Below are 18,392 nucleotides of genomic sequence, written 5' to 3'. Positions count from 1 at the left end.
CTACATAGACTCCAATAGGTAGTGTAGTGCACACTATCCAGTGCACTTCTTATATTATATGATATATTATTTTACAGCCGGAAATGACGTATAACCCACGTGTGTTATGTGGTGAGTTTTTACTGAAAGGTAACAAACTACTTCTTTACAACGTGGATTCGTTCATGTTAAATAGGTGGTACTAAAATACCGTATAAGTGTTTTTTTCATGCACGATAAATACTTTATATAAACACTACATTCCGGTGAATGGAGATTGGACTGAATCTTTACTTCAATAAAAAAATGAATGTATCCTTTTAGCATCTGTGCTCCAGCTCTATGTGCTAAGTTTGCAGAAGAGACAGCAGTAAGTAAGTAACCAGTGTAGTAAAGCCAGTATTTCACATTTTCAGTAACAATGGTTGTGATGCGATTTTAATATAATAATAATAATAATAATAATAATAATAATATCCTACCCCCCCCCCCCCCCCCCCCACACACACACACACACACACACACCTTCCAGTGCAGCTCTGGTATTTCCTATGTGTCATTTATTTTATTATGTGTCAGCTCTGAGACACAGTTTCCTGTCTTTCTGTCTCAGTCATCCATCCCATGCAGCTGTTGTGATTGAGGTTCAGTCATGGTGGTGAAGAAGAAAGCACCCAAAGTGGAGGCTGTGCTTTTGGAAAGCTTTGAGCTGAAGAGTCTGACTAGTGAGTAAAAGTTCATTTACAGGTTACATTTCTACTTGCTATGTGCTTACTCATGTAAAAAGAATATGTTCTGTTCCAAAATTGGAAATGAAACTAATAGAGTTTTAAATTCTAATGCGTCTGTCCGTTATTAAAATTTCCCCTTGGCTAAGCAGCAGAGGAGATTGTTTTTTTTTTTTATTTTTTTTTAGTTTAATCATAATAAATGCATATTAAAGCAGAATTGGAATGCCTATAGATTATTGAATCACATTTATCTATTGTTTGCATATCAGGGGTGTGCTAACTTGTTTTATAACATGACCAGATTACACCACATCAAAAAAACCTGAGGGATGCCGACCAAAATATGGTTTATGAATTATTCAAAATGCTAAATATTTACAACGTGAAAACTGACCTGCGTATGTATGTATATGTTCATAAAGTCTTTATAAGACTGTGTGTAGCATGAACTTAACCTCTGAAATGTTATGGATGTGACCTGGCTGTGGAGCTCACCGACACATTGAAGAAGAGTCTTAGAAATTTAGAGCTGTGCTATTAAAGCAAGCTAACTGTACAAAATGCTCTGCCGTATATATATATATATATATATATATATATATATATATATATATAAATTTTAATGAGGGTGGTTACATATAATTAAATATTATCCAAAGTGAATACATCCCTACAAGCCCTACATCGAACAGCTGTAACTTACTGACATGTGAAGTGAATAACATTTGATCATGTCTTTACTATGGCACCTGAAAAGTCAGTTCTTGAAGTTGTTTCATTGGAATCATGAGGAAAAGTGAGCAAGTGTAAGAATCTAAGTGACTTGGCTAGACGACAGAGTCAGAGCATCTACAGAACAGCAGGTCTTGTGAGATGTTCCAGGTATGCAGCATTTAGGACCTAAGAAAAGCCAATCCTGTCCGTCTAATCTAGGTATCAGAACACACAATGCAGATGCACGATCTGGGAAATTTGGAGGAAGTCAACCCTTTGATCTTTATGTTCCTCAAACCTTTCTTGAAGAGATTTTGTAGTGTCATGTACAGTAGCATTATCCTGCTGAAAGAAGTCACTGCCATTAGAGTATATTGTTGGCATGAAAGGGTGTATTTGGTCTGTAGAAATGCTTCGGTGGGTGTTATGTGTCGTTAAGTTACAGTCACATGAATGCCAGGACCAAAGGATTCCCAGTAGAACATTGCTCAGAGCATCATACTGCTGCCTTGCCTTTATCCTTAGTGCATCCTTGTGCCATCTCTTTCACAGGTACGTTACGCGCACACACACACACACACACACACACACACACACACACCTGGCTGTTCACACCATTGTCCAATACTCCATTTTCCAGTTCTAATGCTCACATGGACATTATAGGTGCTTTCAGTGGAAGACAGCAGTCAGCATTGGCGCTCTGACCGGTTTGTTGCTACATAACCCAAAACACAGCAAGCTTAAAAGCACTGTGTGTTCTGATGCCTTTCTAACATAGCCAGCAATAACTTTTTTTTTTTTTTTTTTTTTTTTTTAAGCAATTTGTGCTACAGTATCATTTTGTCTATGCAATGTACACCTCGTACACACTCTGTCTTTCTCTCCTTCAGCTTCACTCTCTGTAGATGGAGACGATGACTCCAAAGAGCTTGCCCAAGTGCTGAAGGAGTGTTTGACCTCCACTGACCCGGTTCAGCAGGTCCAGCTCGTGTCAAAGGTGCAATCATCATCATATTTATCAATTTGATTTGAAAGAAAGTATTTTATTTTATTTTATAAGTTTTATTATTTAAGAAATAAATCAGGAAACATAATTATTCAAGGAAGTTCGCAAAGATTAGTAGAATTTAAATTTTGTGTTTTTCAGTTTGTTTAATTTAAATTCTCTAAGATTTGTGACCGTGAAAGACACTGTTGCACGTCTGCTAGGCTATTTGAGCACATATGCTAAGTTGCCAGTTTGTTAGGTGTATTGTACCTTGGACCTACACTTACTGGCCATTTTATTAAGTAAAGCTACCATATAGATTCATTTTCTAGGTTTACTGTTACACACTGTAGGTTATGTGTTGCTGTACAGAATGTTTTTTACCCTCTACTATGTGAATCATTGGAGATCATTTTTTTTAAACCCCGTCAATGGCCCAGCTGGACGTAAGGCTGATCAATATGATGGTGTTAAATTATGTCACGATTTTCCAGGACTCTTTTCTAAAGCGAGATTAGACCAGATTTATACTCAAATTGTTAGTACAAGTGTCTAAACAAGAAATTGTATAGTGGTGGTTGTGGAAAAGAAAAATCATTCTTCGTTGTTTCTTTTTTCCGGGCTTTACGCTGATCTGTCTTTTCATGCTCACAGTTGTCTGTATGCTTTTCCTTTTATGGAGTATTGTGGGCTTCTCTTATGTAAATCAGCTGTGTCTTGCATACGCTTGGACATTTTGGGGTGGTTGAAACTTTTGTAAGTTTGGCTTATTATTATTATTATTATTATTATTATTATTATTATTATTATTATTATTGGTTTTTATTTTATGTGATAATTGATTATTGATAATAGTGATACATTTAATGTATTCCAGAAATCTCTTTAGAGTGTTGATATAATATATTTGACAGATTGTCCACCCCTGTTGCTGGACTGAAGCTGTACGTTGCATGGACAGGGCAGGTGTGTCAAATGAGGGGGCAGTATGTAGAATAAACAGCTACACTGCTGCACCTGATAGACTTGAATGACCATCTTCGAATAACAGCAGAGATTGAAAAGTTTTGTATAGCAGCAGGTTGTCACTAGTCTTATACCTACAGGACCAGTGATGGTTAGTTAGTAGACTTACATTCTAGCTCGTTGGGATCTTGCAGGCAGGCTCCATGCTGGAACATGTGACCAAGGCTGAGTCTTCTCCAGATCTTTTACTTCTCACCTGCTTGGATACACTGGCTGTCATATACACCACCAGACTTCGGGCTAAGAATCCTCTGAGGAGGGCTGTGGCCAGGTACTTTTTTTTTTTTTTTTTTTTTAACCTTCAGTTTCTCTTGTTACATATACACATCCCTCTACATTACTCAACTCTATATTTTCACCTTTTCTTCCCCTCTGTCTCTACAGTGCCTTGGGGAATGTTCCTGACTGGTTACAGGAGAGAGCTGTGTGCTGTCTGTCTGAGCGCCTTTCTTCGTCTCTGTCCTCTCAGAGCTCCGAGCATTACACCCATCTCACAGATTGCATTACTTCCTGTCTAGATTCATTTCCCATCGGTATGTCTTCGTCTGCAGTTCAGCCAAAGCGTTGTACAGTGTTTGACCTCTTGCAGTGGCAAAATTTTCTTTTTCTGCAAATATAATAGCTAATAGCTAATTCACTGCAAAGCAAAAAGATGCTTTTACTTTGTGATGACTTTTTCCAGGTTAATTTACTAGTCTCAAGTGGGATGTCGTGTCTTTGGGGCTTTGGACAGTTAAAAAATAAACGCTCCATACGTTATGAACGTCACGTTGAAATTTTGCATTGCTGTTTTCTTGTTGCGTATTGCACATGTGGGAGGGAAAAAGGTCTCTGGTAGACATCACGGTTGTACTCTCGGCCTACTACCATTTTATTCTTAGCAGTATTTGCACCTCTGTCTGTGTCTTACCATCCACAGTTAATCTTTATTTATTTTACTCTTAATATGTGACGCTCTGTGCCACAGGAGAGAAATGCATCCATCACTTAATAACAGAAGGTTGGTATTTTCTTAAAAAAAATCCCTTATTTCTAGTTTTCGGTTTATTTAGATAACTGATTCTGATGTCTTAGCTTTTTCTTGCAGTGCTCCAATTCTTCCAGAAGGTTGTGAGTGAATATCTAGAACAAAACAGGTACACCAAGTAAAGTCAGTTTTAAAGCGTAAAAGCTGTATTAAACGCTAACACTCTGATTGTTTTTGTGTGTGTGTTTGTGCTTGTGTGTGTTTGTTTGTGTGTGTTTGTTTGTGTGTGCGTGTGTGTGTGTTCGTGTTTGCACTTATGTAGAAGCCTGGCTGGTCGTCATGTCGCCCAGGCCCAGCTCATGCAGAGTTGTCTGGCTGTGGTCAAAGCCTCCATGTTGGTGGTTCAGAGATCTCAGGTGCTGATCAGTGCTGCCCAGCTGGAGACGTCAAGCAGCAGCGCTCTCCAACAAGCATTCAGTGGTCTCCTGCAGTGTTATACACACATTCTGACTGAAGGTACGTCAGAGGGAATGGTATTGATGGCGCATTACCTTAATCATTTTATTGTCTCTCTAATCTGTCATTCTTTATCCAGAGGAGTTTGTGCAGGCAGTGCAGAGCACAGCTGGGATGGCTGTAGTATTGTTAATAAAGTCTGTCCTGGGAAATGGAGAAAGTCTATCTGTTATGGTGCGTAATGTAGTATTTTGTTACCGTCCAGTATTTGCTAAATACTAAACCACATTTTTAAGATACTTTTATTTGTTATATGTTCATTGAAGGTGGCAGGCCTGTTGCAGTGCATACAACAGGAAGGAGACACTGCCCCCCTGTGGCTGAAACAGAGCTGTGCAGGACTGTATGTGAGCACCAGGCCTGCTGCTTTGGCTCTGTATCTGAGCCACGGAGCTCTGGCAATGCTCAACTGGAGAGGTAGGACGCTCGGCTTAAAGGACGAGAAACTGCTGCTCCTCGTTCCTGATGTCATCCTGTCTCTTGATGCAAGGTGAATCCCCAAACACTTTCTGACATATTGCCTTATGGGAATCTGTTATACTGGCCCCAATTTGACGTCTTTACTCACAGTTTGTCTATACATGCATTAGCTAAAGGCTGATATCGCCACCTTAACTGCCAAAAAAAGTTTATTATGGTTTACTACAACATTCAGTCTGACAAAAATGTTATCATTTGGCATTCAGGAAATTCGTTAATTTCAAGTGATAATGTAAGACAAAAGCAAGGGACAATTAAAAAAAAAAAAATATATATATATATATATATATATATATATATATATATATATATATATATATATATATATAACACACAATCCACTTTAATAGGAACAGCTGTAGCCTAGCTTATTTATGCCTTAACCTAATCAGGCAATCATGTGGCAGCAGAACAAGTCATAAAATCATGCAGATACAGGTCATGTGTTTGACTTTAACTGCAGCATGCCTGTTGGTGCCAGGTGAGCTGGTTTGAGTAATTTAATCTCCTGGGACTTTCACACACAACAGTCTCTAGAGTTTAAACAGAATAATGCCAACGGCAGAAAAACACATATTGAGCAGGAGCTCTGGGAGTGAAAACACCTTGTTGATGAGTGAGGTAAAAGGAAAATGGCTTTATAACTGTGTTGAGCAGAAAGGCATCCCAGCAGACGCAAAACATCCAAGCTTGAGGTGGATAAGCTACATCAGTAATTTCACTCATTTCAGCCAAAAACAGGTATTTGATGCTCTCATTGGCACAGACTTAAGATTAGGAGGGAAAAAAATCACCTTGTCTGATGTGGACCAGTCTGTGTCCATGGTACAGTATCCAGGGATTCTTGTTCCTGGCTGATAGGAGTGGAGCCTGATGTGGTTTTCTTCTGTTGCTTCCACCTCAGGGTCTGATGTGTTCTGAGATGCTTTTCTGCTCAAAACGTTTGTAACCAGTTTTTCTTTTTTTTTTTTTGAGTTGCTATAGACCTTCAAACCAGAATTTCAAGCTCAAACCAGTCTGGTCCAATTGGATAGGTTGTCTTATTTATGTTGTAGCTGTACACTTTCCCTTTACTGGAAAGAAGAGGAACAAATCTGTTCCAACACGAGGTTCACAAAGACATAGTTTGTCAATATAGGACTGGACTCAAGTGGACTCTCTCAAACCCATTGAACTCCTTTAGGGCAAATTGAAATGCTGAGTGCACCCCAGGCCTCACCTAACATCAGTGCCTATCCTCACTAACGCTCTTGTGGCTAAATGAACAAATCCACAGTCACACTCAAATGCATGGGATTGCCCCAGAAGAGTGGAGGTTATTACAATAGCAGTGGGAGATGGAATGTTTTAAAAGTGCATATAGGTCTAATGGCAAGGTGTCCACAAACGTTTGGCCATTTTGTATGTTTATTTTATTGCATATACAGTTGTGCTTAAAGGTTTGCATACCTTGGGAGAATTTGTGAGATGTGTATAATTTTTTTTGAAGAAAACCTGAGTGAGAAGGCAAAACAGATTTATTTTATTTCTGCCTCCAGTTCCTGTAAATTTTCTGCTTGCACATTTGTGGCTGTGATCTCCCCAAAGTGGCTGAATGATACTGAGGTCAGGAGACTGTTATGGCAAGTCCAGAACCTTCATCTTTGTCTGCTGTAGCCATTGGAGGGACAACCTTGCCTTGTGCTTTGTATCATTGTCATTGTGGAACACCCGAGGGTGTCCCATGTGCATCAGTTTTTGGTAACTTCCCTGTGCCACTGGAGTTCACACAGCCACAAGTCATAAGAGATCCACCACCATGCTTTACTGTGGTTATGGTGTACTTTTCACCGTAGGCCTTGTTGTCTTCTCTCCAAACATAGTGTTTATGGTTGTCACTGTGTAAAGTTCAGTTCTGGTCTCATCACTCCAACTGACTGCTCCAGAAGCTGTGAGGCTTGTCTAGGTGCTGTCTGGTGTACTGACGACGGGCCTTTTGTGGCATGGGAGCAGTTTCTGCTTTCTCCTGGCAATTTGACCATGCAGGTTATTTGTGTTTAAATAACTTCTTATTGTGCTCCTTGAAACAACATCTCCTCTTTTTCCTAGAGCAGTCTGTATTTCTCTCGAAGCTGTTTGTGGGTTTTTCTTTGCCTTCCGAACAATTCTTCTGGCAGTAGAGGGTGAACTTTTTCTTGCTCTACCTGACTGTGGCTTAGAATAAACAGGACCTCTTATTTTCCGCTTCTTTATTAGAGATTGAACAGTACTGACTGGCATTTTCACGTGTTGAGAGATCTTTTTATATCCATTTCCTGCTTTATAAAGTTCAACTACCTTATTATGCAGGTCCATTGGCAGTTCCTTTGTCTTCCACATGGTGCAGTATCCAGCCAAGTCAGTGCATCGCCTCATGAGCTGAGAAACTCACTGACTATTAATGCACAGACAATAATTATAATTACAGTGAGTCATGAGTGTGGAAACTTAATGACTTCTCATGACCACAATCCTTAAATAAGAAAAGGTTCTTTTGCGCTATCTGTCATATTTTCCAAATAATTGGCAATGTTTAACAATTTCTCTCAGGGTCTCCAAGCTTTTGAGCACAACTGTACATTACAGTTAGTTTCATTTTAAATGTTGACAGGAATTGCACATGATATTGAGTCAAAATTTATTATTCAAATGCCATCTGTGTGTGTGTATATATATAAAAGTATATAAATAAAATTTGGTAATTAATGTTTTTGCGTATCTTTTTGTAGAGTGAAAGAGTCCAGCACTGCAATGGTGGTCTCTAGAGTTCTATCTCTATGGAGCAGTGCTGTGTTTGACTGCCTCCAGGCTGAACCCAAACCTCCTCTCCTCTGCCAATCACTCTACGGCGAGTGTCCGCTCCCCTCACGCCTCCTCCGCCATGTCTACGCTCACTGGGAGCACCCTTTGGACGGTGTGCGCCACCAATCCCGCATCCTCTTCCGAAACCTTCTTTTGGTCCACCAGCGCTGCGGCGCTCTTGACTCTGACCCGACCTCTGACGCTTACATTATCCAGCTGACTCACAGCCTGCTGGCACTCGACTGGCATATGAAGGGCAAGTACGGCTCACTGACATGTCTGGCCGAGCACTTAGGTGCTGAGTACCTTCTCAAGCTCGACTCCAGTCTGCCTTCCAGGCTGCTAGCCCTCATGGGAGATCAAACGCTGGCAACATACTCCAGTGAGCTGTTGGAGAAGCTGTTTGTGAGTCACAAGAGTCAGCTATGTGCCCGGTTCAGGGATGATGGCTGGATGGATGACTGGCACAAGACGTGGGTGATCCCGCTGCTGAAAGTTCTATGTACAGTCAAACTGGAGCAGACCACTTATATCCTGGATTACTTTCTGCCCAAATTGTTGCGCTGTAACCCTGCTAGTTTAGGGTGCATGGTGCAGGCTCTGCAGGACATGCCTTTCAGGTCGGATGGTGAGAGGACAACTTTACTAATAAGAAATATTTGCTTGTTATATGATCTACATTACGGTTTGTAATGGAATGTAATGGCATGCATTTAAGGACCATGATAAAACAGACATCCTGAAAATCATCTTGAATTGGTGAAATTGAAGCAAATTTTTTTTAAATTCCTAGCAGTAAAAGTAACATACATAAATACTTTCTATAATCAATGCATCAATGCTAAACAGCTTCGTCTGAATACACGTTGTGATTGTGGCCCAAATCTACAGAATATCTGTGGTCATTTTGGAAAATTCTCCTCCTTAGGCTATTTGCATTTGCTTGATTTTGCATTCATTTCTGCATTTGCAAAATTGCAAAAATCGTCGAGGGACTGAACAGAGGGTTCGCTGTGCAACACTGTTAATCTTTTTGCACCTATTTTTGCTTTAACTGTAAAATAACTTTGCCAGACTTTTTCTGAACATCATAACTATCCAAATATGTTTAAAAGCTGCACTTAACCGCCTGCTTTATTCCTTTAGTCATTAACAATTAGAGACGTCTTTGCTCACCTTCATCTTCCTATTGCTTTGTGGGTTTTTAGGCTCTGTGGGTAGCAGAGGAGCTCTGGGAGCATTGATGACTTGCCTACATGCTGCCAGAGCTCAGGGAGTCCTCAAGCCGGTTGATGAGCACCTTTGGGGAACAATGGTACCTCTTCCGCTTTTAAAACAAGCTCTGGTGCACAAACATGACCAGGTGAGTCTAAGTCTTTATGCTGATGTCTTTCTGAATATAAGTTGCAGAGGTATTTTAGACCCTATTGCTATAGTATGAAGAAAATATAAATGTGTAAAACTAGGTTCGTGTGGACGCACTCGGATTAGTGTGCGAGAGCCATCGCAGCACAGAGACCCTCTCCACACAGGAAATGGATCTGATCCGCCACTTCCTGCCCAGCAATTTGAACAGCCAGTCACCTGGAGTCAGACAGCAGACAGTCAGCCTGTTTAAGAAGGTCTGAAACTCGCACTATTGTTTTGTTGTGTAAGCATTCTGATTGGTTTCGTGATTATCCCGCTGAAATCATTCTGTTCTGCTGCATTGTGTTGGCAGCTGCTCTGTAGGATGAAGGAGAGCACTCAGTCGTTGCAGAAGAAGCTGGCACAGGAGAAAGATGAGCTGCAGAAAAAGCGAGACCAGCACATCCTCAGCACATACCAGGCACAGTACCATACACTTCAGTTCATAAAGATGGCTGCCCATGTATTATTAGGGTGGTGTAATCAGTAATACTGACACGATCATGACAGATGTGCTGGTATTGTACAGACATGACCGCACTGATGGGGTTTTTGAATATATTTAGAATTGAATCCAGAAGTTTTTTCAGCATTGCATATATTCAGAAATAAGTTGAACACACATACCTAGGTTGATTTTGTTACACACTAACCTCTTTATCCTGAGCACACTGACCCTGAGTAAATGACTAGCTGTGAGGCAGAAATATGCTACAGTTGGTACGTCACATGTCCAACACAGGGCAGTATGCAAACACACACACACACACACACACACACACACACAATGTTATCAGGAGCCAAAATTTACATAGGCCTGCTGAACATTTTATACATGCCAAAGGATGTTAATAGCTCATTATTAATTATTGTATCTTTCAGCACACCTATTCCTTAGAAATGTTTTATTAAGAACCTTTTCAGGTGTATTTTATATACTTTATACACATAAGCGCATTAATTTTATTAAATCTAGAAAAGTTGAAGCAGGGAAGAAAACCTCGAGATTGGGGAGCTGATGAGGGAAGCGTTGAGCAAGAGAAAAGTCTAGATACCTGATGGGAATGACAGGTCTTCATTTCTGGAAATGATCGTTGGAGCAGACGTTTCTAGTAGTCAAGTAGTCAGCCATGATTAATGTATAATAAGGATTAGAAAGCGTACTCGTTAATTTCTTTAACCCAACTTAAGAGAAAGGTGTTGAGACTGTGTTGCTGTGTGTCTTCTCAGGAGTTCCTCTGCTGGTTCTGCGAGAGTTTATTTCAGGTGCTACAACCAGGAGCCTCTTTCTCTAGGTGTTTAGTGACTCTGCAGCTGCTGAGCCTGGTGGCTGATCATTTCTCCTTCAGCATGGGTATTGTTCAGTCTTCTCCTCTAATAAATCACACGTCACTCAGTTTTATTTTCTTCCAGAATGTTATTGACCACATTAATTTTAGGATTTACATGTATAGAATAAAAGCCTTTTTGTCACATACAGAATACGTTACAGCACTCCGTTCGTCAACCCAGAGCCTTAACCACTTGAACCTGAACCACTAAGTTTAAAGATCTCAAAATAAATTTCGCACCGATTTTCAAAACACTTTGAATCAGTCATGAAGTTTGCCAAGCAAAGAGCTTTATCTTTATTCCCAACAGCCACAGAGGCTTGGAGTTTGACACACCAGCACCTGTCTGCCTGAGTAGTAGTGCAGATATAAACTAAATATCATCGAAGTGCAATGTTTTGTTAAGCTTTGTAAAGAAGTGAAATAAATGTTTTCAGTCTTTGTCAGACTGGAATATCTGCTGATTTGTCAGTGACACCGTGACTATAGTTTCTGGATTCTCAAAGAGATATTTATGAATATAAGAAGCATGGCTTCCCCGTTTAAACATTAAAAAAAAATCCAAAAAATGACCCCAGTTATAGGGTTTGGTTTAAATTTTAAATGACAAACACCTCCAACTTCATTTGATGATGATTTGCATCTGCTGGTGCACTTTAAGATGATGAACCAAGGTTCAGGAACAGTTTTTACACACTGGCTGCTCTGTTTGTATTTGCTTTAACCATTTTATTATGTGCGAAATTTCGGATATTTGTAATCCGACAAAGTGAGCGGCTATAACATACACCGATTGGCTGTAATATAAAAACAACTGAGAGGTGAAGCAAATAAGTGATTATCTTGTTATTGTTTATATATATATATAGGGATATATATCGGGATATATATCAGTCAGCAAGACTGAAGAAGTTCAAGGTAAAGTCTCACGTACAAATTGTATGTTTTTCCTCTTTGTTTCTGTGTGTTAGACCCTGAAAGCTTTGCCCTAGGAGCCTGTGTGACTGTACAACATGCACACTCTGTCCTTTACTGTCTGTCCAACAATTTCCTGGAGGTGAAACAGCTGGCCTGTACACTGCTGCAAAAACTGCCATCCAAAACTGTGGGCTTACAGGTTTGTTGTGGCTCTACCATTTAGCTGGTTAGCATTACTGAACAATATCGAGCAATAATGCCTCATATAGTCAGAGATAATGTTGCAGCATGGTATACAATCCAAGATATGCTATTTCCACATGCTACATAAATTATGATGTTGAGATGAGGATTTGTAATGTTTCACCTACACTTGCTGCTGCTGCTCAGGAGCCAGAGAGGCTGCACTGTGTTCTCCAGGCTGCTTTGGACCTCAGCACCAGTACCAAGCCCTTCGACAGTGTCACAGCTGCCCACTTACTCAATCTGCTGCTGCACCAAGAGGCCCTCCAGCAGGCGCTGCTCCGCTGTGCCCAGGAGAAAAGTGTCTCTCTACAGCTACCAGATTTTATCCAGCATTCTGACGTCTCCATTTTGGAGAAGAACACACTGGCAGGTATGTAGATACCCATCTTTTCACTTCTTATTTATTTATTTATTTATTTATTGTGTTTATGCATCATGCCATAGTTTTTTTTTTTTGTAATGTTTACTGTTTTTCAGTGGTGCTCTTCTTGCTGACGTGTCTGAAGGCTGAGGTTGCTGAGGCCGAGACTTCTCTGCTCGTAGCTGCTGCTTCCTGTCCTTTATACGGCAGAGCTCACTGTATCACTGCAGCCCTGCAGCAGCTCAGCACTGGGTAAGGAGGCATACTTGTATAGGCCAAATTAGCCACACGCATGAATCATTGGCTTAACAGGATTTAGCATATATCCCTAATTTAATTTCTTTCATAATTTTTTTTTAAAACCATTTTTATTTCCAACACCTAAAATCACTAAAACCTCACTAAAATCTACTGAAATTATTTTTAGTGTTCTTCAACACTTAGATTTTTGATGGCCCACACTCTTTGTGTTTGACCAGTCAACAAATGCAATGGAGATTACTCCAAAAAGAATGTGACGCCACTTTGGCATGTCTTATAAAAACGATGACCTGAAGGATAGGTAAACTGTTGTGTAACAATGCCATCTAATGGTCAAGAGATATGAAAAAAAAATGCTACTTTTGCCATTAACCTCTGTATAATTTCATTAAATCTTTTACCTGGTGTTTGTTGGTTCAGTGAAACACCAAGTCAAATGCTACCAGTTTTACTATCAAACATTTTGTGTCTGCCGTATTGAGTTGTGTGTTAGGGTGCTAGATCTAACACATTAACGTATCATAATGGGATGTATCGAGTGCATGTGTCTTTTTTAATTTTCAATGTAAGTGCTTACGCACTTGCTAAATAATACATATCCATTTACCCTTGCCCTTAACAACTTAACTTCTTAAGCACTTTAAGTGCTCGGACCCTGATAATTGTTGTCGCGGCTGTATTCCAAGGTGCGTGTGTGTGTGTGTGTGTGTGTGTGTGTGTGTGTGTATAGATCTCTCCAGCTGCAGGCTGAGTGGAACCGGCTTGTGTCAGACCTCATTGCTTTATGCTACAGGATGTCTGATGTGGTTTCACCTGTCGTCCAGAGTTCCTCCCCTGAGGGCCTTATCCCAATGGACACTGACACTGGTTTGCATTTCAGAAACACGTTAAAATATAAATGAAATTTTATATATACTCAGGGAATCAGCTGCTTGTCAGCTGTATGTTTATTATTCTAGTGATAAAGTATCAGTTATTAGTGCAGTTACAAGAACTTATTTTAGAAGAAGAATTTCCAGACAGAATCATAATCATAGAGAAATGGAAGGTAGAAATAACAGACTGCAGTCAGCATACGGTGCTGTTGTGCTGCTTGAAAGTAGACCTGATTATCTATGACATGATTAAGGGACTTTTCCTTTAATCACCATGGCTGGGCAAATTTGAAATTAGTCTTCTTGCCTGGCCTCATGTTTAAAACTAATGCAAGGTTATAACCAAATAATAAGTACATAACATGAGCATCTTGGAGCTTTTTTGCTATCTATATGAAGTAATGAATATTATCTTAAAGCTAAAAAATCAAAGTCAATTAACATGAAGAATGAGTTAGAGATTTATTAGTGAGTTATAACTAGAAGTGGGTTTTTATCTATGCCTTTTTTTTTTTCCCCCCTTCTTCTCTGAAGAAACATCATCTGGCCTGCAGAAGATCCTTCAGGAAATCCAACCTCGAGACACCAATAACTTCTTCGACAGTCCCCGAGAACTGGACACAACCTCTGAAGAGCAGCTAAACACACCTCAGCCCACAAGCAACGGTGAAAAAGACCTAATCCAATGTTTCTGATATGGTTTATTTGATGTATTCCGAGACACAGGGAATATGCCAGCTGAGAGCAGTAACTCAGCTCAAAAACTGATGTTACTTTTACATGTTATCTAGCAATACTTGTTTTGTCCTTTAGAGGTCAGTGTGTCATTACTCACAAGGCTGGGTCTGAATAAAATATAAAATAGTATTAGTAATAGTACTTTAAAAATAAATCCAGAAATCCTAACGTCTTCTATAGGATCCGAAGGCGAGGCTTATCGGGTCACTGCGCAGATGGTGTTGGTGTGTTGCTGGAGGAGCATGAAAGAGGTGTCCATGCTGTTGGGGGAGTTGTGTCAGAGAATGCCTCTACATACACACACATACCGAGGCCTGATCACTGAAGAGCAGGTCAGTAAAAGCAAACACACACACATCTGGTAATTATATGTAATTATATAAGAGACAACGCAATATTTTAGACAAAGCCCTTTTATAAGAACCTTATCTTTTGGTTCTTGTTGAATTCTTGGCAGGGCTGTTATAAATAGCCAAACACCACTCACACACACACGCACATACATCACCCCCACTCCCTCCCATCATTGTAATTTAAAAAGAACTTACTATAACATTTTAATTCATGGCATCTGTGGTGATGGAATGGTCTGTTGTTCAATAAGGAGTTTTATGTGGTTTTCACTCTGGACATGTTTGCTTTGCGCCGAACCGGAGTGTTGATCTTTCCTAGAACCCTTGACAGCATTGGTCTGTTTTCAGACTCGCCTAATTTTATTAAACTCCATGCATCGTCTGTGATATCACAAACATATGGAGAACACAAGGCGACTCAGCATGTTGTTGTTGTTGTTGTTGATTTTTTTTTAATTCTGGTGCTATTGTGCACAGAAAAGCATCACACCTCTTCTTTGATGCATAATAATAATTCCCCTTTCACTCATGGTGCGCGTGTGTTGTGGAAACTAATCATGTCGTCATTGGCTAAAACACAAGTGAAGGTTACTTTATTTCATGTAAAAGTGCAGACCTGAGTACAAGTTGCGTTCACATTCATGAGAATCTTAGCACAGTTCCTGCACCCTCTCCTACAGGTGGTCTTGGGGTCAGTACCGCACTATGCTTCCGTGTCCACAGTGCCTATTTTTCATTTAAAACCATGCTCTGTTTCAGACGATGACTCTCTGGGTGTGAATTCAGAATAAACGTTATCCCTATATACTTCTGATGAGTTGCAAATACATGCAGATTATTTCAAATGTTTTTGAAATGATGCACCAATTATCTTTTGGATTGAGAAGGTATGAGTATGTGAAATAAAGCCACAGGTCTACTGAGCATGAGCAAGGTGGATTATTTACTCCATCGAAGTGAATGTAGACTAAACAAACATCATCCAATCAAAATACAAAACCTTAAGGTTATTGTGCTGTTGTTTTTTTTTCTTTGAATGAAAGGGTTTCAGCTTATATTTTTACCATATTTGGTATTTGTAGGAAACGCTATGAGACACTTATGTAACAATATAAGTCTATGTTATATAAGGAATTACATAACCCTAATAGTTAATTAATAATTATTAGATACAGTGAAGACTATAAATATTTGCTTATTGACAGATTCATAGTTATTTTAGCTGTCTACCAGAGTATATTGGAGTATACTGAAAATGCACTAACTTGAAGGTATTTGCATCCAGTTCAAGTGAATGATGTAGGAATGATATACAGCATCTTTTTTACTTTTTTCACATTTTAAATTGTCATTTTTAATACTTGCAAGTCAATTAATGCCTTAAGTTTAAAGCCATGGGTATCACCTAATGCTGGGTTTTTTAGTTCCTGCTTGTTCTCTGAGCATTTTTTTTATCTTCCGCATTGAAATTCATATCAGGTGATTGACTTGACCATTGAATAACATTCCACTTCTTTATCGTAAACTCTCGGCTTGCTTTCGAACTGGGCTTCGAGTCAGTGTCCAGCTGCACAGTGAGTTTTGAAGAATTTGGCTGAATCTGAGCAGATACGTTACACTTGACAAATAATCCTGCTGCTTTTGTCAGCAGTTATATCATTAATAAATGCAGCCACACATGCCCACGCTAAGATGAGCTGGTCTGCTTCAGGTTATCAACAGTTCCTTCTATTCTTTATACTACTTATTTCTACTACTTCTTGAAGGTTGTTCTTGATCTTGTCAGTTGTTTTGTTCACCACGGAAAGACTTTGTCATCCACCTCAGTATTTTTCTGTAACGTTCCTGTGCCCAACAGAGCATTATTTCTTTTTCAAAATTGTTCAGACAGTTGATTTGGTCAACTTGTAAATTTGTTGTTCTTACTCTTTTATACTAATCATGTCTTGCTTTACTGGCAGTGATTGGCTCTTTGGACTTTTTATTTGAGTTAACAGTAACCGATTCCTACCTTTTTTATCCATTAGTTGTGAAATAACAATAGAATAACACTCATCTAGCCTTGGAACTGCTGAGAGGCCAATAGTCCAATAACTTTAGGTCTCTAAACCCCGCATGTGAAAGTTTCTGTTCAGTCCATTCAAGTTAAAGCTGAAAGTTTCCACTTTGAGCTCATATTTTATTTAAAATCCAATACACTGTGGTAAGCGGCTAAAAAAACACTGACTTGTCAATGTCCAAACATTTATGTATCTGACCATGTTAGATTTTAGCCTGCCTAAATAATACCAAGACCTGCTGTCAATAGGTTTTGGTAATGACTAGGTATGCACGGGGAACAGTTCAAATAAGACAAAAAAAAATACAACAATCCTTCACAAGCTGTACTCTCGCTCTCTTTCCCTGAGATGTTTGATAAATACAGGCCTGGGGCTGAATCATGTACCAGCCACTGGTGGGTGAAGTGTTTTCCGTCTGTGGCGGTGTGAAGCCTTGAGACCCCATGCTGTGCCCGCCTTCAATTAACATCCGCCCTCGTTAGTGCAGGGCTTTCATTTGCGCCTGCCCCGCTGTTTAATGACTGACTGCATTTTTTCCAAATGGTTCTCCCCCCTCCGGCAGAAGCCAGCCACTATATACACAAATCCATACTCTGTTAAACTTGAGACAGTGGCAGTGTGCAGGCATTGATCCCTGTGGCACTGGCAGAATAGAATAGAAGCCTTTATTTTTGTCACATATACATTACAGCTCAGTGAAATTCTTTCTTCGCTTATCTGAACCTTTTGGAGGTTGGGATCAGAGTGCAGAGACAGCCATGATGCAGTGCTCCTGGAGCGGTGAGGTTTAAGGGCTTTGCTCAGGTGCAGAATGGCTGTGCTGAGCTTGAACCAGCTTGATTAACAACCAATCAGCCTCCACTTGACCCACCATTTTAACCGCTTGAGACAGCCTGTCGGTCTGTGTGTGTGTCTCTGTCTGTGTGTGTGTGTCTCTCTGTCTCTGTGTGTCTGTCTCTGTCTCTGTGTGTCTCTGTCTCTGTGTGTCTCTGTCTGTGTGTGTGTGTATGTCTCTGTCTGTGTGTGTGTGTGTGTGTCTGTCTGTGTGTGTCTCTGTCTGTGTGTGTCTCTGTCTGTGTGTGTCTCTGTCTGTGTGTGTCTCTGTCTGTGTGTGTGTCTCTGTCTGTGTGTGTGTCTCTGTCTGTGTGTGTGTCTCTGTCTGTGTGTGTGTGTCTCTGTCTGTGTGTGTGTGTCTCTGTCTGTGTGTGTGTGTCTCTGTCTGTGTGTGTGTGTCTCTGTCTGTGTGTGTGTGTCTCTGTCTGTGTGTGTGTGTCTCTGTCTGTGTGTGTGTCTCTGTCTGTGTGTGTGTCTCTGTCTCTGTCTGTGTGTGTGTGTCTCTGTCTGTGTGTGTGTGTGTCTCTGTCTGTGTGTGTGTCTGTCTGTGTGTGTGTGTCTGTCTGTGTGTGTGTGTCTGTCTGTGTGTGTGTCTGTCTGTGTGTGTCTCTGTCTGTCTGTGTGTGTCTTTGTTTGTCTGTGTGTGTCTCTGTCTGTCTGTGTGTGTCTCTGTCTGTCTGTGTGTGTGTCTCTGTCTGTCTGTCTGTGTGTGTCTCTGTCTGTCTGTGTGTGTCTCTGTCTCTGTGTGTGTGTCTCTGTCTCTGTGTGTGTGTCTCTGTGTGTG

The 18,392-nt window shown here is 40.2% G+C and overlaps 1 protein-coding gene across 3 annotated transcripts in view; it reads left to right on the top strand.

Moving 5' to 3' along the window:
• Positions 1 to 100: 100 nt before the first annotated feature.
• Positions 101 to 18,392, top strand: part of thada (THADA armadillo repeat containing) — an 81,276-nt gene continuing 62,984 nt past the window's right edge. Inside the window, exons 1-21 of one of the 3 annotated variants that reach the window (XM_060872120.1) lie at positions 101 to 349; positions 593 to 704; positions 2,318 to 2,424; positions 3,576 to 3,712; positions 3,826 to 3,974; positions 4,409 to 4,441; positions 4,529 to 4,577; positions 4,731 to 4,924; positions 5,004 to 5,098; positions 5,191 to 5,414; positions 8,152 to 8,852; positions 9,433 to 9,587; positions 9,691 to 9,846; positions 9,945 to 10,052; positions 10,862 to 10,985; positions 11,934 to 12,079; positions 12,271 to 12,496; positions 12,604 to 12,739; positions 13,479 to 13,615; positions 14,158 to 14,289; positions 14,542 to 14,693. In XM_060872120.1, the coding sequence (XP_060728103.1) occupies positions 632 to 704; positions 2,318 to 2,424; positions 3,576 to 3,712; positions 3,826 to 3,974; positions 4,409 to 4,441; positions 4,529 to 4,577; positions 4,731 to 4,924; positions 5,004 to 5,098; positions 5,191 to 5,414; positions 8,152 to 8,852; positions 9,433 to 9,587; positions 9,691 to 9,846; positions 9,945 to 10,052; positions 10,862 to 10,985; positions 11,934 to 12,079; positions 12,271 to 12,496; positions 12,604 to 12,739; positions 13,479 to 13,615; positions 14,158 to 14,289; positions 14,542 to 14,693 (3,234 nt within the window). In that variant the 5' untranslated portion in view covers positions 101 to 349; positions 593 to 631. Of the gene's footprint in view, positions 354 to 592; positions 705 to 2,317; positions 2,425 to 3,575; positions 3,713 to 3,825; positions 3,975 to 4,408; positions 4,442 to 4,528; positions 4,578 to 4,730; positions 4,925 to 5,003; positions 5,099 to 5,190; positions 5,415 to 8,151; positions 8,853 to 9,432; positions 9,588 to 9,690; positions 9,847 to 9,944; positions 10,053 to 10,861; positions 10,986 to 11,933; positions 12,080 to 12,270; positions 12,497 to 12,603; positions 12,740 to 13,478; positions 13,616 to 14,157; positions 14,290 to 14,541; positions 14,694 to 18,392 lie in introns of all 3 variants that reach the window. The other 2 variants (XM_060872118.1, XM_060872119.1) reach the window with 2 other exon arrangements.

This window comes from Tachysurus vachellii, chromosome 6, assembly GCF_030014155.1.
Source record: "Tachysurus vachellii isolate PV-2020 chromosome 6, HZAU_Pvac_v1, whole genome shotgun sequence".
Classification (NCBI taxonomy): domain Eukaryota; kingdom Metazoa; phylum Chordata; class Actinopteri; order Siluriformes; family Bagridae; genus Tachysurus; species Tachysurus vachellii.
The sequence above is the reverse complement of the archived record's forward strand: the minus strand, read 5'-3'. Positions and strand labels throughout refer to the sequence as shown.